Source organism: Rhineura floridana, chromosome 1 (assembly GCF_030035675.1).
Source record: "Rhineura floridana isolate rRhiFlo1 chromosome 1, rRhiFlo1.hap2, whole genome shotgun sequence".
NCBI classification, from domain to species: Eukaryota; Metazoa; Chordata; class Lepidosauria; order Squamata; family Rhineuridae; genus Rhineura; species Rhineura floridana.
In genome coordinates, this window is record NC_084480.1 from 14,323,444 (window position 1) to 14,351,209 (window position 27,766).

The following is a 27,766-nucleotide window of genomic DNA, read 5'->3' on the forward strand; positions in this document are numbered from 1 at the left end:
GACTTTCTATATGACTACTCCAACAGAAGACTGTTACCTGGCTTCCACAGTGTCTTAACGTGCAAGTCAGTTGCAAACTAGCTGTGCACCAGTGTTTTTAACTGCAGTCCATCTCCATGCAATCTGCACCGTGTAGGGTGCAAATGAAATGTATCAACTGCATGCAGGGTGACTAGAGGCATAGGGCTCATCCACAGGGCAATTTAGTGTGTGTCTGGTGCTACTTGCATCCCCTTGTAATTTGCATGGTTCACATGACATTGCAAGCAAGCAGAAGCTATCACAGTTTCCTCCTTTAAATCCATATTAACCCAATCCACTGATAAAGCAAAAAGGAAAGGAAAAACCATCTCAGCTGTGCTGTGCTCCTCCTTGCAGGCACTTTGCTTTGATGTTTTTTTAGTGGGCGGGCTCTCTTATACGCCATCGCCCATTCCCTCTCTCTCTCTGTGGCCCAGAAAAGCTGCTGCAGCCGCTGCCTACTTTGCCTTTCACTCACTCCACCCCATCCTCCTTTCACTCAGGCTTGGACAATGGAGAAGGAGAGGAGGCTCTAGTCAGTTTCATTTTTTCTTGTCAATTGCACACTGAGGTGTTCTCCCAGCTTCAGCCTTGAACCGGAGGGAGTAAACATGTAAAATTAGAGGGTGGGCCACAAGGAAACAGTAACACTAATCCTTCCCAGAACGCCTACTTGTGTGAATGGAAAACAGCGGACTGGAAGCTACCATTGAGCAAGAAGTGTGGACCTTGAAAATCTATTACGATTGTAAAAGCAGCCCCTTTAGTACGAAGTTAGGCTCCTGTGTGGATGAGCCCAGAGTGGTCATAATAACAAATGGGGAAAAAAAGGCATTTCAGCAAGGGCAGCTACTCTCATTCCTGAAGGACAAGCTGGCCCTGCTGAAATGCCTTCTTCTGCATGACCATGAAAGGTTCAGGAGGCTTCTGCTTTGGCCAGCGCAGCTGCATAGCTGGAGGCAGAATGCTTCTGAATACCAGTTGCTGGAATCTGCAGGAGGGGAGAGTGCTCTTTGCCCTCAGGTCCTGCTTGTGGGCTTCCCATGGGCAATAGGCTGGCAACTATGAGAACAGGATGCTGTACTAGATGGGCCATTGGCCTCATCCAGCAGGCTCTTCTTAAGTTTGACAAATATACACATTTTTGCAAGCTATTAGGAGAAATGCAGTATATTAGTACTGCATTTTTGTATGCTATTTTCACCAATATATTTATTTTTATGCACACCTTCCCCTAATATATGCATTTTTGTAAACATTGTTCAGTTGGAGAACTGCATTGCAAAATTCAGATACATTTTGAAGGATGCCTGAGTTTGATGGGTTTGGCTTTAAATGTGAACTGAATCACACACCCCAATCCCTATCTACAGCTGTAAACTATGAATGTATCATACAGGTATGCCACTGGATGTAGCTGGCCATCAAGGCTACACTCGGGGCAAACCTGAGTTTGCTACCATGCAATGTGTAGTGATACCACCCACTGCCCAGATAACTGGGAAACCCCTGAGCTGAGCAGCAGAGCCCAGGAGGCTGCATGTGAGTGATGTGCGTGGCTGTGTTTCTGTGTGAAGAATATGTGACTGGGTGAATGTAGTGTGCATGGATATAAATGTTGTGTGCGGGTTTCGTGCATGGGTAAGTGGGTGGGTTTGGCACCACCACCTTTGGCATATTTTCCCCATGGGAATGAAGCCCTCATCATATATTTTGAAATTAAATTTGCTCATGATCCACCCAGTTTGGAAGAGCAGCATCCTAGTCCAAGCCCTGAGATCTGTTGAGTGTCCATCTCTGGTCCTCTTTTCTTAAGGTTCACGTTCTCTCCAAAGGCTCTTGGCATCCCAGAAGCATTTGGGCCAGGTTTTTCCACTGATGTCTTTCTATCTTCCTCGGATTTCACCTGGAAACATGTCCACGGCACAGTTTCCAGCCTTCACAGACAGAACTCGGTGCGTGGGAGGCCAGCTGCCAGCTTCTACCTTCCTTGGCTGTTAACTTCCAGGGATCAGGCTGTGGCTCTCTATAGCTTGGCAGTGTTCCCAGTGTTTTCTCGTTTGGCAAACATAGAACACAGCTGGGATTTCAGGCTCTTGGCATAGGACACCGGGGCCCACAGACTTCTAGGCTGTACTTCCAAAGTTGGCTGCCCTGCTTGCCTGGCACGATGCAGGGAGAGGGGGTGGTAAGGTGTGTTTCACTGCTGGAGGTGAGGACAAAGAGGGTTGTTCCACATGCTACAAACTCAGGTTTACGTTCAAAGGGCAGCGGCAGTCAATGATGACCTGAATTACACACTTACATTAGGACCAGAGGAAGCTGCCTTATACTGAGTCATAGAATCATAGAATAGTAGAGTTGGAAGGGGCCTATAAGGCCATCAAGTCCAACCCCCTGTGCAATGCAGGAATCCAAATCAAAGCATTCCCGACAGATGGCTGTCCAGCAGCCTCTTGAATGCCTCCAGTGTCCGAGAGCCCACTACCTCTCTAGATAATTGATTCCATTGTCGTATGGCTCTAACAGTTAGGAAGTTTTTCCTGACGTCCAGTCAAAATCTGGCTTCCTGCAACTTGAGCCCATTATTCTGTGTCCTGCACTCGGATGACTGAGAAGAGATCCCGGCCCTCCTCTATGTGACAATCTTTCATGTTCTTGAAGAGCACTATCATATCTCCCCTCAGTTTTCTCTTCTCCAGGCTAAACATGCCCAGTTCTTTCAGTTTCTCCTCATAGGGCTTTGTTTCCAGTCCCCTGATCATCCTTGTTGCCCTCCTCTGAACCCGTTCCAGTTTGTCTGCATCCTTCTTGAATTGCGGAGATGAGAACTGGACGCAGTATTCAAGATGAGGCCTAACCAGTGCTGAATACAGGGGAACTAATATTTCACGCCATTTGGAAACTATACTTCTGTTAATGCAACCTAATATAGCATTTTCCTTTTTTGCAGCCACATCACACTGTTGGCTCATATTCAGCTTGTGATCAACAACAATTCCAAGCTCCTTCTCACATGTCGTATTGCTGAATCAGGCCATCAGACTCGGTATTGCCTACACAGACTGTCAGTGGCTCTCCAGGGTTTCCTAGTCCTATCTGGAGATGCCAGGGATTGAACATGGAACCTTCTGCATGCAAAGCAGATGTTCTGCCACTGAGCTATGTAGGTCAGGCATGAGGAACCTCAGGCCCAGGTGCCAAATGCAACCTGCTAAGCCTCTCTATCCAGTCCTTAAGACTCTGCCAAAGCCACATCACATCTCAGGCCACCCCCTTTTAAGGATGGACGAATCTGTCCATTTCATTTTCTCTCTGTGTCTCATTTTTCCAATCTTAAATTCAGTTCTTCGCATTTGTGCATCAGTTTGCGATTTTTTAAAAGAAGCTCTTGAAAATTCATCAACATTTAGTGTGAATTACTCCTAATATACTCATCTTTGTATGCAATTTCCCCTAACATACACATTTAAAGCAATCGTCCCTAATATAATGCATCTTATGTGTTATTTTCACTAACACGTGTATTTTTATGCATGCTTTACCCTAGCACATGCATTTTTGTACACATGACTTTTTGAGATGAATTGCATGTGGTAGACGTGTGAATTCCAAAGAATGGGTGTGTTTCAGTTTGTGTATTGTTTTCGAAAATACAATTTAGGTGGGTTCACCTTTAAATGTGAAGTGAATTGAATTTCTTTCTAGTCCCTAAATCCTACATATCTCTACTCAGAAGAAAGTCCCATTGAGCCCAGATAAGTGGAAATATAATTATTATCTTTCTTAAATTTACTACTCGCCCTTCACCAGCAGGTCCAAGGGCGGGTTATAACCATTTAAAATTCAATATTAAAAACAATGAAAAGAGTTAAAACAGTTACAGCCACAGGAACAGGGTGAATCCTGAAAACACATATCTCAAGTGTCAAAGGCCAGGGTAAAGAGGTGCATCCCCAGTATTCACTGAAAACTATAAAATGGAGGAGGCCACCGTACCTCTGTGGGGAAGGAGTTCCACAATTTAGGGGCCACTACAGAGAATGCCCTGTCCCAGAACACACACACCCAAACACCGGAGGGTAGCAGAAATATCAAGAGGGCCCCCTCTGCTGATCTTAACATCCAAGAAGGTCTTAAGGAGGTGATGTTTCAGATATTTGGGGCCTAAGTCATTTATTTATTTATTTATTTATTTATTGTATTTACATACCGCCCCATAGCTGAAGCTCTCTGGGCGGTTTACAATAACTAAAAACATTAAAAACCAATATACAAATTTAAAAACACATCTTTTAAAAACAATATAAAACAATTTAAAATTTAAAAAGCCCAATTTATTTAGGGCTTTAAACACTAACATGAGCTGCTTGAACTGGACCCAGAAACAAACTGGCAACCAATGCAGCTGTTTTAAAACAGGGGTTATGTGAGTTCTAAAGAAACCCCTAGGTAGTAATCTGGCTGCAGCATTTTGGACCAGTTGAAGTTTCTGAGTCATCTTCAAGGGCAGCCCCACATAATCCAATCTGGAAGTTACCAGGGTACTGCGGACAAGTCTTCTATGTCCAAAAGGGGGCAAAGCTGGTGAACCAGCTGGAAATAGGCATTCCTACCCACTGAGGCCACCAGCAACAATGCTAGATCCAGGAATACTCCCAAGCTACGAGCCTGCTGCTTCCAGGGGAGTGCAACCCCGTCCAAGTCACTTAGTTACTTTTCTCTTAAACTTAAAACAACAAACAAAAGACCACAAATGTCTTAGCCCAGCCTTCTCTAACCTGGTTCCTTCAAATGTCTTGTACTACAGCTCGCAGCATTGGTCAAGCTGGCTGGGGCTGATGGGAGATACAGTGCAAAACATCAGAAGGGCACCAGGCTGGAGAAGGCTGCATTAGCCTTCTTTGCCAGGAAAGGTAGACCCAGTGGATCTTTCTTTATCTCAGCCACATCTCCTTGTCAGGAGAATTCTCTTTTCGTAACCCCAAAGAGGAAAAATATATTTAAAAATATATTTATCCTACTTGACAGCAGACTCAATGGGTGGGTTTCCTTCCCGACTGAAAACATTGCAGAATATGAGACTGGCTTAACCACGGAAAACTGGTTTGGCTCAAACTGCCCAGAGCGGACCCGGATGGAGGAATCTGGACAGTGTTCCATTTTGAGAAGCTGTTAGGATTTGTCAAGATAACCCTAAAATGAGCCACTCATTGCCACAGAAAGACAGAAAGAGAGAGGAGTGTGGGATAGGATGAGGTGGGGGAGAAGGTGGAGAATAAAGAGGGTGGGAAAAGCAAATTATATACAAACAGAAAAAAATCACTATGCAAAGCCCTCAGGGAGTAACGAAGGGGAAGCCGAGGTTGGCGTGTTGGCACATTCAATCAGAAACAGATGTGGCCACACGGCAGCAGCGGCAGCTGCTCCCAGTCGGACGGGTTGAGTCACCAACATGAGGGTGCGATGTGTGTATATATCTGCTGCGCACACGCATGTGTGTAGGGAGAGTTATCGTTATATCAGCACTGGGTGTGGGGCAGAGGAAACAATGCAAGCAGAAAAGCCGTGGAGTGTCTGAGCAAGTTTATGGCTGGATTAAAAGCAGGTACAGGCAGGTCCTGGACAAACTCTCCAGGCAGGAGTGCGAAGGAGAGCTCCTTAATTATAGATATTTCATGATTGGGGGGAAAAGTCAGAAAGAAGGGGCCTGTTAGCACATCCAGTCCGTCCCCTGCCGAGACAGGATTGTTCCCTGTGGATTCTCTCCCCACCTCCAGTGTTTTTCCAGGATGCGTCTGAACCGCTCCAGCTGCAGGGAACACACCACTTCCCTTGGACGAGAGGTTTTATTGACCTTACCAAGCAAGAAAAGTTTCCAGAGGGCCAGCCCACAATCTCTCTCTCTCTCTCTCTCTCTCTCTCTCATTACATCGCCTCCATATACTCCTCCTCAAGTGCAGCTCTTTGCTTCCTTTGCCACTTTCCTAATGACCCAGCCCTGCCTGGTCCAGATTTTATGCCCCCATTTGTTCTGCCCAATCCTGAGCTAAAGTTCTCTGAGGATAATTATTGGCTCAAATGGGATGGGGGGGGAGAGAGAGAAAGAAAGTTTCAGAAATGGGGGGAGAGGAGTTTGGGGCGGTGTTATGAGGAAAGTGTACATAAATTACTGAAAGGTTCAGTGGTGGGTGGCACACCATTTGGGGCCAGCTATCTCTTTCTTTTCTCTTTAAAGGCAGTGGAGCTCCTCAGTCTCTCTCCCCCGCCTCACAACATCACCTCCTCAGGTTTGTCCCCCTCTTTCAGTCTTCCCCCTGTCCCTCTCCACAGATTATTTTCATGGGTACAGACTAAGGATGTTTTTCACTCGAGGCCAAAGGCTGCTCTTCCTTCAGTCAGGTGACTGTGATGCGAGTGCGAAAGCTACCTCGGCCAGGATGTTCATTTGCTTCACAAATGGCTCATATCTGCTTTCTCTTCCACACAAAGAGCGATCAACCCAACCCAGTTGCACAAATGGCACCGGAAAGGGTGATTTAAGCCTCGTAAATGAAAGTAATTAAAAATATATTTGTTTAATGGAACCTAAAAATGCTTCTGTCAGTGATTTCCTGTTTGATGACCATTGTTTATTGTATACTTATGATATATTAGCGTGGTTGATTATATTATTTGACATTATATACCACTTGAAAAGAGGTATATAAGCCCATGGAGGAGGTGGGGGGAACTTGGGCAAACCATGGGGGAGCAGGGGGAGCTCTGATGATCCATGGAGGTAGGGGGAAGCTCTGGCGACCCATCAGAAAGGGGGAGCTCTGGCAACCTGCAGGGGATAAGAGGAAAGCTTTGGCAACCTATGTGTGGGAAGGAAGAGGGCAGCTTTGGTGACCCATGGGGGGGCGAAGGGACCTTTGGCAACCTGTGGGGGGTGGGGCAGTTTTGATGATAGTAGGTGGGGTTAGTGAGGAAAGCAAGCATGGGCAGCAGCCCCTAGTTAATTAATATAAATAAATAAGGATGGAAGTTCCTGCTGGGACAAAACATCAGAGAAATTTTAAAGAAAGCCATATATAAGTGTGTGATATGCCAGAGAACATACAAAATGCAGTCAAGATATGCACATTGTCCAAAGCCTATTTGGAATTATGCAGATTGGCTCGAGAATATTCAAATTTCAGCAGAGATATGTACATCCCCAAGGCCTGATTGAGATTGTGCATAATAGCTAGAGAAAGTACAAAATTCAGATGATAGATGCACATTCCTCAAGGCCTGTTGGGGATTATGTACATTGACCAGGAAATGTGCACAATTCCATCTTTTTTTATACATTATGTACATACTCTCAAGGAGGCCTGGTGAATGTCCACAATGGCTGATTGTTTATATACGTTAACAACTCCGCTTACATGACCCCTGGGGAGGACTGGGAGGGATTTTTTGCATAATCTTACCTGGGACTCTCAGGTAAAAGGTTGCTAGTTGAGAACAGTGCTTTGGATCTCATCTACCTCTCAGCAGCATTGGACATCCATTTGAGAGCGAGCCAGCTGGGTAAAGAAACTCTCCACACAATGGCCACAGTTGTCAGACCTGGATTTCGAGCTGAATTTCGCCTAAAGGGAAAAATGTGAGGTGAGTTTTGAGGTTCCTGCAGAGGAGGCTAGAGGCCTGTGCCTCCCTTTCACAACCAGGGAACAGGATCTTGGGTTTTAGGGCAAGGTAAAGCCTATGCCTGGGACCAGTCCCTCTCAGAGGTCCAGAAAGGCCCGGGACACTTCCAGCTTCTGAGGCTAATAACAACAACAACAACAACAACAACAACACACATGAAAACAAAATAAGGCACCAAAACAGAAAAGAATAGTGAGACATCAGTTGATTTTTTAAAAGATGTTACTGAGGTCAAAATTATGCCTTTTACCAAATCTCTTGTTCTCTTAATTTTAAATCTAAACTGAGAGTATATCCGATTTTGGTCTGATGTGCATAAAAGCAAGTTGCGAAACTTATTAAATGTAAAAAAAAAACCACAACCCACCCCATGTATCTAAATTAGAGGCCCCCTTTGAGCTTGAGGCCCAGGCCAGATGGCCCCCCTGCTCCACTTCCTCTGGTCAGCCTTGCCTGGGACCACGCACTGCACCTGGCACTGTCAAGAAGCCCCCCAGTGGCTGATTTCCATGCTGAATTTGCGTCGAACACCAGGGTGTCCAAGTCAGAGGCCCTGTAGGACACCGCCGGTTCCCTATTTTTTGCACTGTCAGGACTAGTGGCTGAAAGAGGGGACTGCAGGACATTCATGCTGCAACACTATAACAGTCCGGAATCCTCCTGGTCTTGGTAGTCAGGTGGTACCAGACGTCTAATCCTATGCCATTTCCAGGAAGCGCCCACACTGGCCTTTCTCCCTAAGCAATACAGCACAAGCTGACTGCTTGCCCCAGATACTGTTGGGAGTGAAGCTCCAATGCATGTTGCAAGTGACGGGAACTAGAGGGGGGGGGAGGTGATAAACAGAAAGGCAATACGTTATTCCCTCTGCTGATTCCTCCTCTAAAAAGGTTGATGTTTGCTCCTCCCCTTCCATTTTTTGTTCTCCAAACCTTCTTCCCACTCTCCGCATCTCTAAACCTCCCTCCCACTTCCTACTTACCTGATGGCCTCGCTGCTGCTGCTGCTGCTGCTGCTGCTCACTCCCTCACTCACCTGCCTGCTGGGCCCCCACTAGGCCTAGGCTCAGGCCGGCTACGTCCTGCCTGCCACCCTGGGCCTCCTCACTGCCATCGCTGTCAAGGTTTACCTCTCCTTGCCTGTAAGCATCACGTTACTTGTGAACGCTTCAGCGCAGGCATGCACCTGCACAAAAGCATTCATGGGTAGCATGACACTTACAAAAATGTAATATAGCAAGATATTTCTGCACCGTGCTGGGTTCAGTCCCCAGCACCACTAAGCAGAGCAGGGAAAGAGCCCACCTGAAATTCTAGAAATCCACAGCCAGTCAGTGCAGACAATACTGAGCTAGGTGGACCAATGGTCTCACTCGATAAAAGGCTGCTTCCTACATTCCTGGTGCCACGGCATGGTCTGGAAGCACGATTCAGCAAGCCCACAGAAGCTAAGCAGGTGTGAGTCTGGCCAGTGCCTGGATTGGCGACTGCCTGGGCACCCCCAGATATGCCAACCTGAATTTCATCATGGGGTGAAAAGCAGGATAAAAGAGGTATGGAAAGAACTCCTTGTCAGGCCATTGGAACAGACACTGCAATGTAGGAATGGATGAAGAACAGAAGGATAGCCCGTCTAGTCCAGCATCCTGTTCTCACAGTGCCACCAGTTGCCTATGGGAAGCCCACAATCAGGACCTGAGCACAAGAGCACTCCCCCCATTAGTGATCCCCAGCAACCCATATTCAGAGGCATAGTGGATGGTGTCCCTTCATGTTATACACCAATTTAAGCCTCACGTACTGAATGCATCCTCTGTCTGGCATGTTGCCAAACAATGTAACAGGTTTAGATTTTGCTCTGAGGCCCCCCTTCGAAAGGATTCTTCTAGGCAATGTACCACAGCTAAGAAAGCAGGGTGACCAAGTGAGGAAACCAAATACCCTCCGTTTTTTTGCAATTCCCATCCTGGGAGAGGGTGAGAAGAAAAAAGTAAGAAAATGTTACTCTTCTGTCTAATCTATGGAGACTTAAGAACATAAGAACATAAGAAGAGCCTGCTGGATCAGGCCAGTGGCCCATCTAGTCCAGCATCCTGTTCTCACAGTGGCCAACCAGGTGCCTGGGGGAAGCCCGCAAGCAGGACCCGAGTGCAAGAACACTCTCCCCTCCTGAGGCTTCCGGCAAATGGTTTTCAGAAGCATGCTGCCTCTGACTAGGGTGGCACAGCACAGCCATCACGGCTAGTAGCCATTGATAGCCCTGTCCTCCATGAATTTGTCTAATCTTCTTTTAAAGCCATCCAAGCTGGTGGCCATTACTGCATCTTGTGGGAGCAAATTCCATAGTTTAACTATGCGCTGAGTAAAGAAGTACTTCCTTTCGTCTGTCCTGAATCTTCCAACATTCACCTTCTTTGAATGTCCACGAGTTCTAGTATTATGAGAGAGGGAGAAGAACTTTTCTCTATCCACTTTCTCAATGCCATGCATAATTTTATACACTTCTATCATGTCTCCTCTGACCCGCCTTTTCTCTAAACTAAAAAGCCCCAAATGCTGCAACCTTTCCTCGTAAGGGAGTCGCTCCATCCCCTTGATCATTCTGGTTGCCCTCTTCTGAACCTTTTCCAACTCTAGAATATCCTTTTTGAGATGAGGCGACCAGAACTGTACAGAGTATTCCAAATGCGGCCGCACCATAGATTTATACAACGGCATTATTTTCAATACCTTTCCTAATTACTGCTAGCATGGAATTTGCCTTTTTCACAGCTGCCGCATACTGGGTCGACATTTTCATCGTGGTGTCCACTACAACCCCGAGGTCTCTCTCCTGGTCGGTCACCGCCAGTTCAGACCCCATGAGTGTATATGTGAAATTAAGATTTTTTGCTCCAATATGCATAATTTTACACTTGTTTATATTGAATTGCATTTGCCATTTTTCCGCCCATTCACTCAGTTTGGAGAGGTCTTTTTGGAGCTCTTCGCAATCCCTTTTTGTTTTAACAACCCTGAACAATTTAGTGTCGTCAGCAAACTTGGCCACTTCACTGCTCACTCCTAATTCTAGGTCATTAATGAACAAGTTGAAAAGTACAGGTCCCAATACCGATCCTTGAGGGACTCCACTTTCTACAGCCCTCCATTGGGAGAACTGTCCGTTGATTCCTACTCTCTGCTTTCTGCTTCTTAACCAATTCCTTATCCACAAGAGGACCTCTCCTCTTATTCCATGACTGCTAAGCTTCCTCAGAAGCCTTTGGTGAGGTACCTTGTCAAACGCTTTTTGAAAGTCTAAGTACACTATGTCCACTGGATCACCTCTATCTATATGCTTGTTGACACTCTCAAAGAATTCTAATAGGTTACTGAGACAGGACTTTCCCTTGCAGAAGCCATGCTGGTTCTGCTTCAGCAAGGCTTGTTCTTCTATGTGCTTAGTTAATCTAGCTTTAATAATACTTTCTACCAGTTTTCCAGGGACAGAAGTTAAGCTAACTGGCCTGTAATTTCCGGGATCCCCTCTGGATCCCTTTTTGAAGATTGGCGTTACATTTGCCACTTTCCAGTCCTCAGGCACGGAGGAGGACCCGAGGGACAAGTTACATATTTTAGTTAGCAGATCAGCAATTTCACCTTTGAGTTCTTTGAGAACTCTCGGGTGGATGCCATCCGGGCCCGGTGATTTGTCAGTTTTTATATTGTCCATTAAGCCTAGAACTTCCTCTCTCGTTACCACTATTTGTCTCAGTTCCTCAGAATCCCTTCACTCCTGCTAATGTTTGCATCCTGCCTGCTGATGGGAAGAGAAATCAGGATAACTGAATCAGACTTTCACCTTAGCAACTAAATGAAGTGCAGCGTTTTGAATACATGTGTTAAGTGCCACCATTGAGGCTTTTGCGTTCAACTCCACATGTGATATGAATAAAAATAAACAACACACACACACAAAATCAATATACTTATCCATCCAATGGGGTTACTAGGAAGGAGATCAAATTGGTGCAACATAGTGGCTGAGAGATTGAGTGGTAACTCAGGAAATCCTCATTTTCAATGTGGTGCCTGCCATGAACTCACTAAGTAAGCCTGCCTCTCTCTCTCTCGCTCTGTGAGCTCCTCATCTGTAATACTGGGATAACTTACCTTGCAGAGATGCTATTAAGCAAGGGTGGAGAACAGGATCCACTGGTGGGCCAGGTCCTTCCCACCACCACCCCGTGAGCTACTTTGACAGGTGTGTGGGGCCATCCACTTGTCAATCACCTGATATTGTGAGCCAGTTTCAAAAGAAATCAATGCAAGCACACACTAACAGGTTCCCAGTTCTTTCCTTACTTCCTTTGCAGCCTGGCTTGAGTTCAAGCTGTCACTGGAAAGGGGGGGGGAGTTCCTTTGTAGCCTAGCTTGAAGTCAAGCCAGGCTGCAAAGGAAGATCCCTACTGAAAGCAGGGCTTGCAGTCTGTGCCAATCTGCTGATCTACATCAATTGCAAGCCCCACGTCCGGCAGGGATCAGCTGCATACAGGAGCTTCTGACTGGGACATCCCAAGTACAGCCAATCCCAGTGTGGCTTGCAGTCAGTACTGGCCAGCTGATTAGTGCTGACTGCAAGCCCTGCTTGCCAAGGAACAATCTAAAGTGCACTTTAAGGGCTCATCTACATGGGAGCATTTCTTTGCAGGAAATACACTTCTTTTACCTTCACTTTTCATTTGCATCATCCTCAGTTCCTGCTCAGAAGTTAGCTACCAATTGCTTTTTCCCATTCACACAAGCAGGCATTCCTCTGGAGAGGATTAGTCTCACTTTTTCCTTATGGCCCCACCCTCTAATTATACATTTCCACTCCCTGGTTGCTAAGGTTACCAGGAATGCTCAGTCTATTCTATAGCTGCAGTTGGTTCCTTTTAAAGAAAACCCAGAAGTGCGAATATCTTTGTTTTCCCTGGTAGGATACAGTTGAAACACAAATCTTGTGTTATGCTTTTGTGCACAAGTTAGGGGAACAAGAAAATAAAGGCATAATTTGCAGCAACATAAAAAGGCCAGCAGAATGGAGGAGAACAACCAGAAGTTGCTTGTCAGCCTACAGGAAATAAAATGAACAAAGGGAGGAGGAGGAAGTGGGCGTGGAGAGGGGAACAATTGACACACCACCTAAAAGCATCGGAGTAAAGCATCTGCAAGCACTAGAGAAAGGGAATGAAGACTTCTTTTTCTTTCCTTTTCATATTATCAGTGGATTGGGTTACTATGGATTTACAGGGGGGAAACTGCATGATAGCTTCTATTTGCCGGTAATGTCATGTGAACAAGGCAAATTTAAAGGAGATGTGAGTAGCACCAAACACACAGTAAACCAGCATGTAGATGAGCCCTTAGGCTTATGACTGTGGTCTTGGGCAGACTGATCTATCCCAGTCTCAATCTCTTATCTGCAAAACACACCTGCCTAGTCACAAACTCTATATACTTTCTCTCTCTCTTAAGTCCATCAAGGGCAAGCCTGCCCACCGCCCTTATCCTCAATGATCATACGACCATCTCTCCTTTTCCAGGGATTCATATGAAGCTGCCTTATACCACGTCCATCTAGCTCAGCATTGTCCATGGTTACTGGTAGTGTCTCCAGGGTTTTAGGCACGAGTCTCTCCCAATCCTATCTAGAGATGGCAGGGACTGAATCTGGTACCTTCTGCAGGCAAAGTAGGTGCTCTGTTGCTGAGCCTTTCTCTTAAAGCTCTTTAGACACCAATACATTTAGTATGGCATAAGCTTTCATGGGCCAGAGACTGTTGTTGAGAAGAGGACCAAGAGACCGAGGAATAAATCAAGAAGACCCTAGTTCATGAACTCAGGGTCATAGCAGGCATGATGTGGGAGAGTCTTGATCTGGGGGAAGGGCCTTGGCTCAGTGGCTGAGCGTCTTGCCTTTCATGCAGAAGGTTCAAGGTTCAATCCCCAGCATCTGTTGTGGCACCTACCCTTTGGAATTCTCTCCCCTAGATGACAGAAGCCATCTCTGTTATATTTTCGGCGCCTACTGAACATCTTCCTCTTTCAACAAGCCTTTTAAGTAGAGACCTTATCCCAGTTTGCGTCTGTGTTGGAATTGCTTTTTAAGATCTTTTAAAAGATTTTTTAAAATATATTTTAAGATGTTTTATTTTTTAAATGTTTTTAAGATGTTTTGTTTTTGAGATTTTTAAATAAATAAATTCTCCAAGTAGGACTGGGCATTTCCCCTGTCTAAAATCCTGGAGAATTGCTGCCAGTGAGTCAAGTATCACTGATGTTAAACTAACAGTTTTGTGCTTATTCAACATTGTTTTAATTCCAGCAAAAGGCAAACCCACCCAGGATCGCCTTTCAGATGAGAATCAGTTCTGCACCAGTCTCACTCTGAAGACTGGGAAGTAAGTATGCTCAACACAGCTTTCATAATTCAAACACTGCAAGTACCTAGGCCAGTTTTTGGAGACTCGGGAACACAGCAAGCCCAGTGGTGTACTCCCAACTAGGAAGACTTGGGAAAAGCTAAAGTTTGACAAATTATTTAGACTTTTATCTCGCCCTTCCTCCAAGGACTTCAGGGTAGAGATGCAAAAATCAATTTCATTTTTTCATTTTTGAAATCTTACGTTTGATTTGCCCCATTGCTGCATCAGTTTGTGAACTGGTACATGTTTTCTTGTACATTCCTAATGCACACATTTTTGTGTGCAATGTTGCCTGATGTATGCATTTCTGCAAACTATTTTCCTTAATACACTGTATTCTGTATGTTGCTTTCACTATCATATACATTTTTCTGTACACTTTCCCCTGATATACACTTTTGGGGGGGGGGTTGGAGAACTGTTATGTTATGGTTTATTTACATACTACTTTTCAGCCTTTCAAAATGGTAAACAGGTTATTAATATAAAAGAAAGATCCAATAAAATTATAGTAGATACAACAAACCAATATATAATAGTAAAATCACCAAAAGCCCACCAATCGCACTGGATATATATGTATCTGAGGTGCATTCATGCTCTCACTACAGACACATCTCCCCAGCGTAATTCACATCACACACACACACCAGTCTCTCACCTAGGAGCAAACCTCTCCATAACCAACTGCATCACATTTGGTTTGGTTTGGATAGTGAGAATTTGGTACGTTTATATTCAGATTTCTTGGACATCCCTTCTTCAGGGTTGTAAAAGTGGTTTTCTCCCCCCGCCGCCGCCCATTTTATCTCATAGCAACTCTGTGAAGTAGGTCAGACTACAAGACATTACCTGGCCGAGTCAGCTTTAAGGGAGGCAGAGATTTGAATCTTGTCCTCCATGGTCCTAGCTTGACACTGTATCCACTGTGCCACACTGGCTCCCTGTTTATGGAATGGCACTGAATAGCTATATTCTGTTTACACTGAATGTTCTGCAGCTGTCCTATGTTCTATGCAAAGTGTAGTGCCTTCCTAAGATGACTGTGTGCAATGCAGTGACTTCCTATGTTAGGCATGGGGACCGTTTTTCCGCCTGAGGGCCACATTCCCTTCTGGGCAAAGTTCTGGAGGCCACATGCAATCGCTGGGCAGGGCCAGAGGTAAAAGTGGGTGGAGCAATGAATGCCTGGGAGACCAGGGTTCAAATCCCCACACAGCCATGAAGCTCACTGGGTGACCTTGGGCCAGTCACTGACTCTCAGCCTCAGAGGAAGGCAATGGTAAACCCCCTCTGAATACCACTTACCACGAAAACCCTATTCATAGGGTCGCCATAAGTTGGGATCGACTTGAAGGCAGTCCATTTCATTTTTTTCCACAGTAGGCTAGTTTCTAACACAGGTCTCTCCATCCCCCACGCACACAAAGAAAAGGCATCCTCAATATTCCCAGCCAGGCAAAACACTCAAGGAGGGTGAGAAGCAAGCGCAGTGAAACACCTAGGAAGAGGGGTTGGAGCTGGGCAGGGGCTTAGGGTGCGGAGAGCCCTGAAAGCCAGAGAGGGAGGCTTGGAAGGCCCCAGGTTCCCCACTCTGACCTAAATATTTAACAAGTGGTACCAGTTGTCATGGGCCCTGTGGGAGGAGACTCCTGGCAAATATAATCAGCAGAAGGAGAAGGAGGAAGAAGAATGGGATCCTGGGGACGGGCACAGTGAAGTGCAGCAGGAGGGAGCTGAAACAGGAGAAGACTTTAGCAATTTAGATGGTGACAAGTCCACCCCTGTAGTTCCAGTTCCAGCTGAAGAAGCACTGTCTGGCATTGAGCTGGCCCCTGTACCACCCCTCAGCCCTGCCTTATCGCCCGAGACACCACTCCTCGTCTCAAGGATGAGGAATCGGAGGTTTAACCGGAGGTGGTGTCAGAGGAGGATCTGGCTGAAGTGCCGCTGACCCTACCACCAAGGATGCACCGGCAGGTGTGCTGACACGAGCGGATAGCGCCAGCTTTTCAACCTGTTCATAGGCGTGCTCGGTTGCTCATGCAGTCCTATTCAGAGAAAACTTCCCAACGCAAGTAGAAAACCTGCCCTGAGCCTATTTAAAGAGTCTCCAGGGGCATGTCTAATTGATGCGATAATGTCTTAGCTTGAGCTGCCATGCCTAGTTATGCTGTGTAGAGACGCTGAGTCCTCTATAATCTGTAAACTGACCTATGAAACGCTCTAAGCTGAGATTTCATATTAAACATAATAGAGATAAACACACCAGTGAGTATGAATGTGAATCCAATGGGGTTGGCCAGGAGACCCATACTGTGTGAAAAGGTGATTAATACCGGTGATCCCCAACCACATGGGTAAGCCCTGATGCTGTTACACCTTTGCTTGAAAATTGAGAGGACAGAGGGAGTGGTAATGATGGGATCATCAAAAGGCTGTAGAGATGTGATTACAGGTACCATGTAGTAAACATTTAGGCAGGTATCAAGTGTTTTCTGATGATAGTCTGCCCTGACTTCAACACACAGATGTAAAATTGGCCTGAAATTGGTGTGCATCTGTATTCTCTAGGAACGGTTGTACATTTCACAGGACCACTCAGGGACAAAAATGCTCCACCAGTGTTTTGCCATGGCAAGCATGCCATGGGTGCCTCCAGAGATGTCCTGGCTCACTGTCCCAAAACACCACAACCAAGGCTTTTGCTTTCAGATAAGAGAGAAGGAGAGAGCTTTATTCAAGGTATGATACAGGTCCAGCCATAGGCTCGGGTTACAGGGATCTCAGAACAAGAGTCTAAGAGCAAGGTCTGGAATTCAAGGCTGGGAGGTAGCAATGAAAATGTCCCAACAACCCTTTCTACAAAGGGCTGCTACGTCCTTTCCACAAAGCTTTTAAAGAGCAAGGGGTGGTATGTTCCCTCCACAATGCTCGGTCCATACAAGAAGACTGCACTTGCAGGCATGCACTTAGAATCATAGAGTTGGAAGAGGCCTATAAGGCCATCAAGCCCAACCCCCATTATCTACTTCTGTGAGGGGGAGCTGCATCTGCATGAGTCCCTGCGACAACAGCAGGGACCTGTCCCCCTGGATCCTTCTCCTCCTGCCCTGCTGCCCCTCCCAACTGTTTGACGACTCCCCAGTTCCCAGTGAAGTTTCCCACTCTGGGGGTAGGGCAGGGCAGAGAGTCAGCGAGTCTGCTTCCCCTTCCCTAACATCTAGAGTCAGAGGGGCTGGATCCTAATTCTCCCTCCTGGTTTGTCCCAGCTCTCTCGTAATAATAATAATAATAATAATAAACTTTATTTCTACCCCGCCCTTTTTCCAATAGGACTCAGAGCGGCTTACAACTAAAAACAACACCATTAAAACATACAGAAGTATACAATTAAAAAAGAATTAAACTATGAGAAAAATTAAAACCATAAAACATATGTTAAAAACAGCGGACAATTTAAAATAATAACATATTAAAATATTTAAAATAATAAAATCATATAATATAGTCACCAATCCTATGACACTTAATCCTGGTCGTTCTCTATCCCAAATGCCTGTTGAAATAAAACAGTCTTTACTTGTCGCCGGAAGGACAGCAAGGAGGGAGCTAATCGCACCTCACTCGGAAGGGAGTTCCACAACCTAGGGGCGGCCACCGAAAAGGCCCTATCTCGTGTCCGCGTCATATGTACTTGCGAAGGTGTGGGGAGCACAAGAAGGCCCTCACCTGAAGATCTCAAATCCCGGACAGATTCATGTAGGGAGATACGATCTGTCAAATAACCTGGACCTGAGCCGTATAGGGCTTTGTAGGTCAAAACCAGCACTTTGAATTGTGACCGGAAACTCTCTGCTTCCTCCTCCTCCTGTTTCTCATCCTCCTCTGTCAAACATTGCCAGCCCAACCCATACTCTGTTGGAAAAGCTGAACTCATGAAAATGGACATGGTGGAGATGTGCCAGAGAACCACTGTGAACAGCAGTTTCCTCAGAAGCTGTCCCCATGAGCTTGTGCATACAGGTTACCCACGGCAAACACTGGTGAAATATAATTGTGCTCATGCTGTACTCAAGTAAAGTATGATGCAAGTGCTGGTCCTGCTGGATATAAAGCCCTTGACAGCTTGGGACCTGGATACCTAAAAGATCTTCTGTTCTGCACTCTGCACAGATACCATCTCATCAGGAGGTCCATTCTGCACAATATAGAAATTGGGCCTTTAGTGTATACCAGGAATTCCCTCCCCGCCATTAAATATTAGACAGGCACCATCTCTATTGTCTTTTCAATGCTTCCTGAAGACCTTCCTCTTTCAACAAGCCTTTTAAGTAGAGACCTTTCCCAGTCCATTTCTGTATTGGAATTGTTTTTAGATGTTTTACTTGTTTTATTGCTCGTGTGTTTGCCGCTCTTGGCTCCTTTGGGAGAAAGGGTGGGATAGAAATTTAATAAATAATAAATGATGCTAAAATGGCATCAAAAAAGAAATCTGAAAGGGCAGGCTTTAAAATCCGTATCATCCAAGACGTGAGACACGCCCCTTAGATGCTTTTGGTTCATGGGCTGAGGGAACAGGGTCATCTCTCAAGTTACTTCATTTTATAGGCTGCAAGATAATTTTATGAGCTCTGTGCCTTCCTTAAGACGCATAAAAGCTATTTGTACATGAGAAGAGCTTATGTTAAATGAGGACAGATTCAAGAATACCAAGTGCCCTGTTGGTGCTTCTGCATATGTTTTCCTCATCCTCACTCTCAACAAGACTGTGTTCTCCCCCCCCCCCCGCAACACACACACATTTATTTCAAGGCAGAGACTGTGGCTCCTTCTTCTCTGTTTATTTATTTATTTCTACAATTATACTTAACATGGAAGCTACATTTAAAAAGGAGAGTGCGCTACGTGGCTTCTTTCCCTAAACTTTGAGAAAAAGCCTTTTCTGTGGCAGTGAAACTTGAACTTCAGGCTTGGTTGAATATGTACAACCTAATTTGGGCATTGAAAGGAGGAGGAGGAGGAGGAGGAGGTGGTGGTAGAGAGGCAGGAGCCTGCAGAACATCTAGTGGATCTTTTCTGACATGTTGAATGAAAAGCTCTTAAAGGCACAATAGAGCTAGTGTTGTGCACTATGGTTTCTATGTCCCACAATGCCACTGGGAACATGATGTGGCCATCACATCCTGGGCCTGTGTATGCTGCAATTCTGCAGAACCATTGACCAAAGTCCTGAATTATTTTTGGGTAGAATTCAACTCCCTACGAAAGTGTTCACATTTTCTTTGCAATGCCATTTCTAGCCATTATGGCTGAGAAAGTAGTCAAAAGTCTGTGTGATGCTCAGTAAAATCACATAAAGTAGAGTGGGGTAGAGTGGGGTGGGGAACCTCCGGCCTGTGGGCCTAATTAGGCTGCTAGATGGATGGCCGAATTTCAAGTGGTGGTGATGGTGGTGGTGTAGCCCCCAGTACAATCTCTTTGTCTTCTCCATTATCATATATGATATAAATGGAGAGGGAGGAGAACTATGTGTACCACCTTGAGCTCCTTGTAATCCTTTTTAATTATTAATAATAATTAATTGTTAATTATCGTAATTATTCTTTGTAATAACAAAATAAATAAATATTGGCTTTTGTTGTTTTAGGTATGGCTTGTTTTTATGAGCATCATTAAGGAATGTGAATGATGAAGCGGTATACAAAGGTTTTAAATAAATAAACATAAATCAATAAACATTTCCGCATATAGATGGCTCAAACAAGTAGGCCAAGCCACAAGCAATGAGCAGGATTGGGGGTGGTGTGGGGAAAAAACTCCATTCACCGGTGCTATGACAAGGACCTGGTTATTAAATGAATGATTTACACAACAGTGTTCCCAAACATTCTTGGCGTTTGCTGGAACTCTCTTTGGTTATGACCGTACATGTTTCTTTTACCTTCTCATGCCCACCTTCTAATGGGAACATAAATCTCAAAAGAATATCTTAAACACCTTCCCTCTCCTCCTTTTCCTTTGCTAAAAAACTGCAGACTCTATCGCTGAGATAATAAGATCAGCATTTGGAGTAACCATTAAGTCCAAGAAGGTGTGGTCATCTGTTATGATTACCCCCCCCCCAGCCTGACAGAGACTTTATGGAGAAAAGTCTTTCTAACTTGTCTTGGCTTTTAATTTCAGATAGGGAGAATATGGTTTTAATTAGGGTGCTGCACCTCTGCCCCCCCCCTATTTTCAGAGACACAGAAAGGTTACGGTCTTTTCCATATGCCCACTTGGAGCATGGCTCTTTAAAATTTGTCCCCTCTCATGTTTTCTGTTTAAAATACTGTGTGGTCAGTCGCTGGATAGTCAGGTAGAGAACAAATAACTAGAGCTAACCAAGAAATCAACTTTATGCAGCAGAGAGTAGACCAGAGGAACAGCTAGACAGCTAGAATTACTTGTATAAGACAAGACGGCGGTTGAAGCAGAGTCAGTTCAGAGTCAATGTGAACACAAGGCCATTTAGCACATTACAGATTGACTGACTTACAGCCCCCAATTTACAACTGCCACAGCAGCATAGGTATGCAGAAGAGCATTGCTCTTTTATTTATCTATTTTTAAATGTATATCCTGCTTTTTTGGCATTCTCGAGACCCATAAAGATTTGTTGGCACTCTTGAGACTCAGAAAGAAGCTTGTATCACAAAACAACATTAAAACACACACACACACTACAAAATGCAATTACAAACTCAAAGTGACTTACGAATGAAGGAATTTATTTATTTATTACATTTATACCCCACCTTTCTTTCATGTGGTTCCCAGGCAGTTGCCAATTGAGGCATTCACCAGACCCAGACCAGCTTAGCTTCAGCAAGGTGGTGGCCTCATGTGCCTTCAGACCACAGCCTGGAACCAAATGATCAACACCTCAAATCCTTTCCTCTCTAAAGCATAGCAGAGGAAATCATCTTTACTGGGCTCCTTCAAGAGGAAGGGCGGGATAATAATAATAATAATAATAATAATGCCCCACCCCAGCAGAGCAGGGTTGGCACATTTCTCTGAGAAAGAAGGTCTAAAAAAGAGGGAGCCATTAGCTTCCATTGAATGGAAAGGATCCACCAGTCATTATTTCCAATACAGTTATAGGAAATCAATTCAGGAGCAAAGACAAAGGAAATACTTCCTTATAAGAGGAATAATAAGCTTATTCCTCCTACAACAAGGGTAGCCAACATGGTGCCCTCCAGATGTTGTTGATTACAACACCCATCATCCCTGCTCTTTGCCTATGCTAGCTAGGGCTGACAGGAGTTGTAATCCAACAGCATCTGGAGGGCACCACATTGGCTAACCCTGTCATACAATGTGCTCGGTGGTTACTGGCTCAGATGGCTTAATGAATAAGACGGGTAATTCATGGAGGGCAGATCAACCAATTACGATTGACCATGATAGCTATATGGCAACAAGGGAGAGGGCCTTCTCAGTGGTGGTTCCCAAATTCTTGATGAGGTGCGCCTGGCACCAACACTGTTATCTTTTCGGCGCCAGGTCAAGACTTTCCTCTTCTCCCAGGCATTTTAGCATGTGTTTTTAAATTGATTTTTAAAAATGTGTTTTTAAATGTGTATATCTGGTTTTAATGTTTTTAATTGTTGCAAACCGCCCAGAGAGCTTCGGCTATGGGGCGGTATACAAATGCAATAAATAAATAAATAAATATGGACACTCTTGTTTACAGGACCTAACAACAGTGGAAGGTTATGATGTCCATTGCTGGACAAGGTGGGTGGACAGGTCAGTTTGGGGAATTGTATATTTATTTATTTTTCACTTGCATTTATATACTGCTTTTCTGCCAAGGCCCCTAAGGTGGTTTACAATTTAAAATATTACAAACAAATGCTACAAAAATATTATTGGATTAGTTTGGGGTCAGTTTCCTGGCTTGGGCTTCTTGTTGATGATGTGGACTAGTAAGATCTGGGCTTTGTCATCCAACTTGGCCATGAAGCTGATGGGGTGATATGGGGTCTGTCATGGGGAAGAGAGCTCATGCATGTCTCTCTGAGCTCCTCAGACGAAAACCAGGATGAACATGTGAGAGATGAAAGGAGGCTTGTGGTTGGTGCAGCATGATAATAAAGAACATGTTAAATGATTGAATAAAAGAGATTAAACAGATATTAACACCTGATTCTCCTACTAGCCTAGCCCTGACCCCAAAAAGCCAGCCCAAGCAAATAGGTCTTGTAACTGATCCATACATTCAGTAAAAGCATGTGGTAGAGTCCTTCTAGGACTTTACAACTTCAGACTGCGGGGTGGGGTTAATTTGAGTTTTTAATTTCTTTGCTTTTTTTAAAAAAAAATCCCTGCATGAGGAAAGCTAACCTATAAGGGAAACAGCCAAGCCAGCCTATTCTCCCTGATGGGCTAGCTAACCACATGCAGAACTTAATAACAGGCATCTGAATCCCAAATTCGGCACAAACAGCAACTGTGCCATACTAAGAAGCGTCTGAAACCAGTTTTAGTGATGATGCACCATCTTTAATTTAAAAAAAAAAAGGAAGGAAAGCAACAAGCCACAACCACATTCATAATAAAGATGCAATTCTGAAGAGAATTGTGAGGTCAAAGACAATGCCACACCCTTACAGGGTGTGGGGATTTATATAATTAACCCACACCCAAAGATCTATTACTGCAATTACAGTTTATGCAGGACCGGCTCAAGCTATTTTACTGCCCAAGGCAAAAACAAATTCTGCCACCTTCCCACCCAACCCCTGCACCTTTTTATGTGTGGGTTTCAGTTCTTGTTATGTTTTGCAGACACGTTTCCCTCTTCCAAAGGGAAGGGAGTTTCACCCAGGGATGGACAAATCCCTCAGTTTTGTTTCTCTCCACTTTTCCTCTTTCCAGTCTCACGTTCAGTTCTCTGCAATTCTGCAGCAATTTGCAATTTTTCTTTTTTTAAAGAAGTCTTCATAAAAACTCATCAGCATTTTTGAGCAAATTTATCCTAATAGGCACATTTTTACATGCAATTTTGCCTGATGTACACATTTTTTCAAGAAACGTGTCCCAGTACAATGCATTTGTACTTATTTTTTTCACTGATATATGCATTTTTATCTACGCTTCACCCTAACAGACACATTTTTGTACATATTATTGGGTTAGATCGCACCGCATCACAAAATTCAAAGAAGTACAAATTTGAAAGGATGGCTGTGTTGTGGTTTGCATATTGTGCAAATTAGGCAGGTTCATATTAAAATCCTAACTGTATTTCTATCCCATCCCTGCTCACTTGCATGAAATTACATGGATTTCCTGTTGGGTTGGACTAGCCCTGAGTCTTTGGGCATTTCCAGACTGTTGCTATTTTGGGGTGGGATTCAATCACATATTGGCAAATTGAGGTTGCACAGTTACAGTTGATTGGGGGTTCTTGCACGACAAACCCACTTCCCCAAAACATCAGGACTTTTTGCAAACTGATGTCAAAATGCACTGGAAATTGTGGGATAACACCTGTTTTGATGAAACGACATCTAACCGCCCTGTAAACAAATCAGAATGAATGTTTATTAACTAGCCAACATTGCATAATCTCCCTGCAAACAAATCAGGATGAATGCTCAATAAACAGGTCATCTGAAAGTGTCCTTTGCCTCATTAAAGAAAAGGAAGATGTTTAAAATGGACACACTTCCTCCAAGGAGCTTAAAGTGGCATACAAATATGGTTCTCCCCCTCCTGATTTTATCCTCACAATAACCCTGTGAGGTAGTTTAGACTGAGAGACAGTGACTGGCCCAGCAAGCTTCATGGCCAAGTGGGGATTTGAACCCAGTTCTCCCAGGTCCCAGTTTAACATTCTAGCCACTACACCATCACTGGCTCCTTGGCTGCAACTTTACGATGGTCACTTGGCTTTGGTGGGGGCCCGGGGGATTTCCATGGTTGCTGAGGGAGCAAGAGCAAGTGTCCAGTGCTGGTCACTCATCTGCAGGACTACTAGGAAATCTCCCAGCTTGCTACTTCAGCACGTAGGCTCTGTGCTCTCAAGCACCAATCCTAAAGTAGAATTGTACTTGAAAGCGTGCTTAGTCATGGGTCAGGTGACTTCATCCATTCAGTTCGCATTTCAAGTGGAATCTACCAAATTTGCACCTTCTGAAACAATATGGGGAGCAAAGCGCAGCCATCCTTTAAAATTTGCACTTACCTGAATTTTCCTATCCAGTTCTCCAACCAACCGATGTTTACAAAAATGCTTATGTTAGGGGAAACTGCATAAATATGAATTTATTAGTGAAAATAACAAGCAAAATGCATTACATTAGGAAAAATTGCTGGCAGAAATGTGTACATTAGTCAAATGTGAATATAAAAATGTGTTTATTAGGAGAAATTCACACTAAAATGCTGATGAGGACTTTTTTTAAAAAATTGCAAATTGTTACAGAAACATGAATAACCAAAATTTAGATAGGAAAAATGAGAAAGAGAGAGAACCAAAATTGTCAGATCCTTTCATCCCTAACCATGGTCCAGGGAAAAAAAAGAGAGGGAGAAACTAAGACGAGAGGCAGTAGGAGCCCATGTGGCTTCTCTGGGAAGACAACTAGCATCATGGAGGCAATTATGACCATAATTCAGAGGCCTGCATACATGTAGGACTGAGATTAGTTTTTGCCAGTTTCTCATCTCAGTTTCCCATCAGAATCACAACACTCCTTTTTGCCTGATGGTCACAGACATTTGGTGTCATACCTACTGCCAGATTAACTTTAATAAAGAATGTTAAAGGACAAAGTCAAACTCTTGAAGGTGAAAATCCATCTTCTCTACAGCCTAAAAAAACTTCAGACAGGCCAGCAGGGCTAAGGGGAGCCATTGCACAAACACAGAGCATCTCTGAGCATTGATATGGAAGTATAAACAGTTGGGAAAGAATTTCAGTTTTTGTAAGAGCAGCAGTGTGGGTAAATGATTAAAGGAGCCCCAGACGACATCACAAGCAGGGAAATATCAAGAAGCCATTCAGCAAACAATAAAAGCTTCTTCGCAATCTGTGCAAGGGGCGGACAATGCAGAGAGAAAGCATCAGCCTTAAAAATATGATAGCAGCACATCGGAAATGAGGATATTCAGCGACGCAGCTGATTTGTTAAGCGGCCACTTTCCTGTCGTCCTCGAGGAAGATGGAGGGGATGTACAGCTGCTTGAGACAGGCGCCGTATTTCACTGCGAAAAATTGGAGATGATCTGCACATAGTGATGGAAACACTTCTGAAGAGATTTCAGTCTTGTAAGGAAAGGCAAAATGTTGGCTCCAGACAGCCAATTTTGAGGACAAGCACAAGGGAGAAGTATGTACTTGCCTTGCAATTATTATTATTAGCATTATTTAGCAATATTAATTCATGTATGCATTTTAGAAAGCTGTTTGTCTCTTCTCTCTCTATGTATTTGAACACCTTTGAAGATATTGAAACCAAATTTTGGTTTTAAGGAGCAGGTTTTCGTCTTCATTTGGATACAATTGGACACCATCTTTAATTACGACAACAGATTGAACTTCACAATTTGGGGGTTTCTTAGAATTCCCAAACAACGCTAGGTAGAAGGCTGCTAGGTTTATATAATACAATCAATATACATGCTTCACAGATTATCATGAAAAGACAGGTCTCTGCCCTGAGGAACTTACAACATTTTATGATTATTAACACTTAGTTTATACCCTTCCCACTTTTTACATCTGATTCTTATTTGTCACCCATAACATGCCTGTCCTCTCTCCCAAGGCTGTCTTTTTGTTGCACAGATACAGCTTTTTTTTTTTTTTTTGAGCATTCAAAAGAGCATTGCTTTTGTACCTGAGAGTATGCAGTCAGTCCTTCCTGGCACATTCATTGCTATTGTGTTTGCCATGTGGAGAAAGTTGCTGGTGGAGCGTCATGGGCACCTATCAGATGTTTCCTGTGACGTAATTAGGGATCAACCATGCCACACTTTTCAAGCCTTTCAAAATGGTTTGGCATGGTGCGATGAAAGCGGATAGGGAGAAGCTTTTCTCCCTCTGTCCTAATACTAGAACTTGGGGCCCTTCGTTGAAGCCGAATGGTGGGAGATTCAGGATAGACAAAAGGAAGTACTTCTTCATGCAGCGCATAGTTAAACTGAGAAATCCACTCCCACACAATGGCCACCCACTTGGGTGGCCTTATTAGACAAATTCATAGCCGTATCGTCCATCGATGGCTACTAGCCACAATGGCTATAAAAGCCAGTTGTGCAAAATAGTGGGAGGAGAGAGCGCTGTTGTGCTCATGTCCTGCTTGTGGGCTTCCCACGGGCATCTGGTTATCCCCTGTGAAAACAGGAGCCTGTACTAGATGGCGCTTTAGCCTGACCCAGCTGGGCTCTTCTTGAGTTTCTTATCTTCCCACCCTTCCACCTTTGACACAATTCACCCCGTTTAACCAACGCCCTTTCTCCAATCTCTCAACTACGCTTTTTTACTCCTTTCTTTCTTCATCACATGACATCTCTCTGTGGAAGGCTCCTTAACAGAGAACAGCACAATCCTTCTTTCTCTCCCCTGTGCCTCTACCTTTTCTGCATGTGAACTTTCCATTTCATTTATTTCTCTCTCTCTCTGCACCCCCACCCCAACATAATTCTTTGAAGCTGCTGGGCTCAGTGGCAGCTCATTCATCCGTATTTTTTTAAAAGGCCAAGGAGCAGTCATGTTTCCCCTCCCCAAGTGCGTGCCTGCACACACAGGCACACACCCACACCAAATGCCTGCCATTTTATGAACCTTTTGCAATGTGTGTATTTCACTGCTCTGAAGGCTATGCGCTGTGCTGGGGACATCAAACCAGGACACTAATTAAATCCTCTAATCCTGTCAGGAAACAGAAGTAATTATACTAGGCAAGGGTGCTTAGCAATGGGCGGATTAGATATGCTGGCTTTCACTGATGTCTGAAGTCAGTTAGTGCAGCATCCTGTACTGGGATGACAGTGGGCTTATGAACTTGGAGCAGCAGACAAGGGCAGTGCAGGTTAAAAAAAAAACCCTATGGAGTAAGCAGGAGGGAGGTGTAATTCACACCATGTCATACAGACAGACCCAGTTCATAGATTCTGCTTGTCCCTGTAAGGCAAGGGTAGCAGACGCGGTGCCCTCCAGATGTTGCTGGAGTCCATCAGCCCCAGCTAGCATAGCCAGTGGTCAGGGATGATGGCAGCTGTCAATCCAACACCATGGATGTACCGTGGAGGTACCTCCTTCCTTGCCATTACTTTATGTCCCACCCATCTCATTTTTTAAAAAAATATTTATTTATTTATGTAACAGATGTATAAACTGCTTCACAGCCAAAAACTATTGAAGCAGTGTCCAATAAGATAAAACTACAAAAGTTACAAACTCTCTTTTTTTAAGTAATTTCTACAATTGTACAGTTATTATTCCACAAAATGGCTGGGTCAACAATGAATGAATGAATGAATGAATGAATGAATGAATGAATGAATGAATGAATGAATGAATGAATGAATGAATGACACTTCAAGGAATGCCTT

At 44.3% G+C, this 27,766-nt stretch overlaps 1 protein-coding gene across 6 annotated transcripts in view; it reads right to left on the reverse strand.

The window, feature by feature from the left end:
• The window catches only part of ZBTB7C (zinc finger and BTB domain containing 7C), a 310,311-nt gene that overhangs the window by 51,546 nt on the left and 230,999 nt on the right, over nt 1-27,766 (reverse strand). For 5 of the 6 annotated variants that reach the window (XM_061614144.1, XM_061614154.1, XM_061614133.1 and 2 more), the window contains one exon: nt 7,482-7,643. In XM_061614144.1, coding sequence (XP_061470128.1) covers nt 7,482-7,534 — 53 coding nt within the window. In that variant the 5' untranslated portion in view covers nt 7,535-7,643. Of the gene's footprint in view, nt 1-7,481; nt 7,644-27,766 lie in introns of those variants that run through there. The other variant, XM_061614181.1, reaches the window with a different exon arrangement.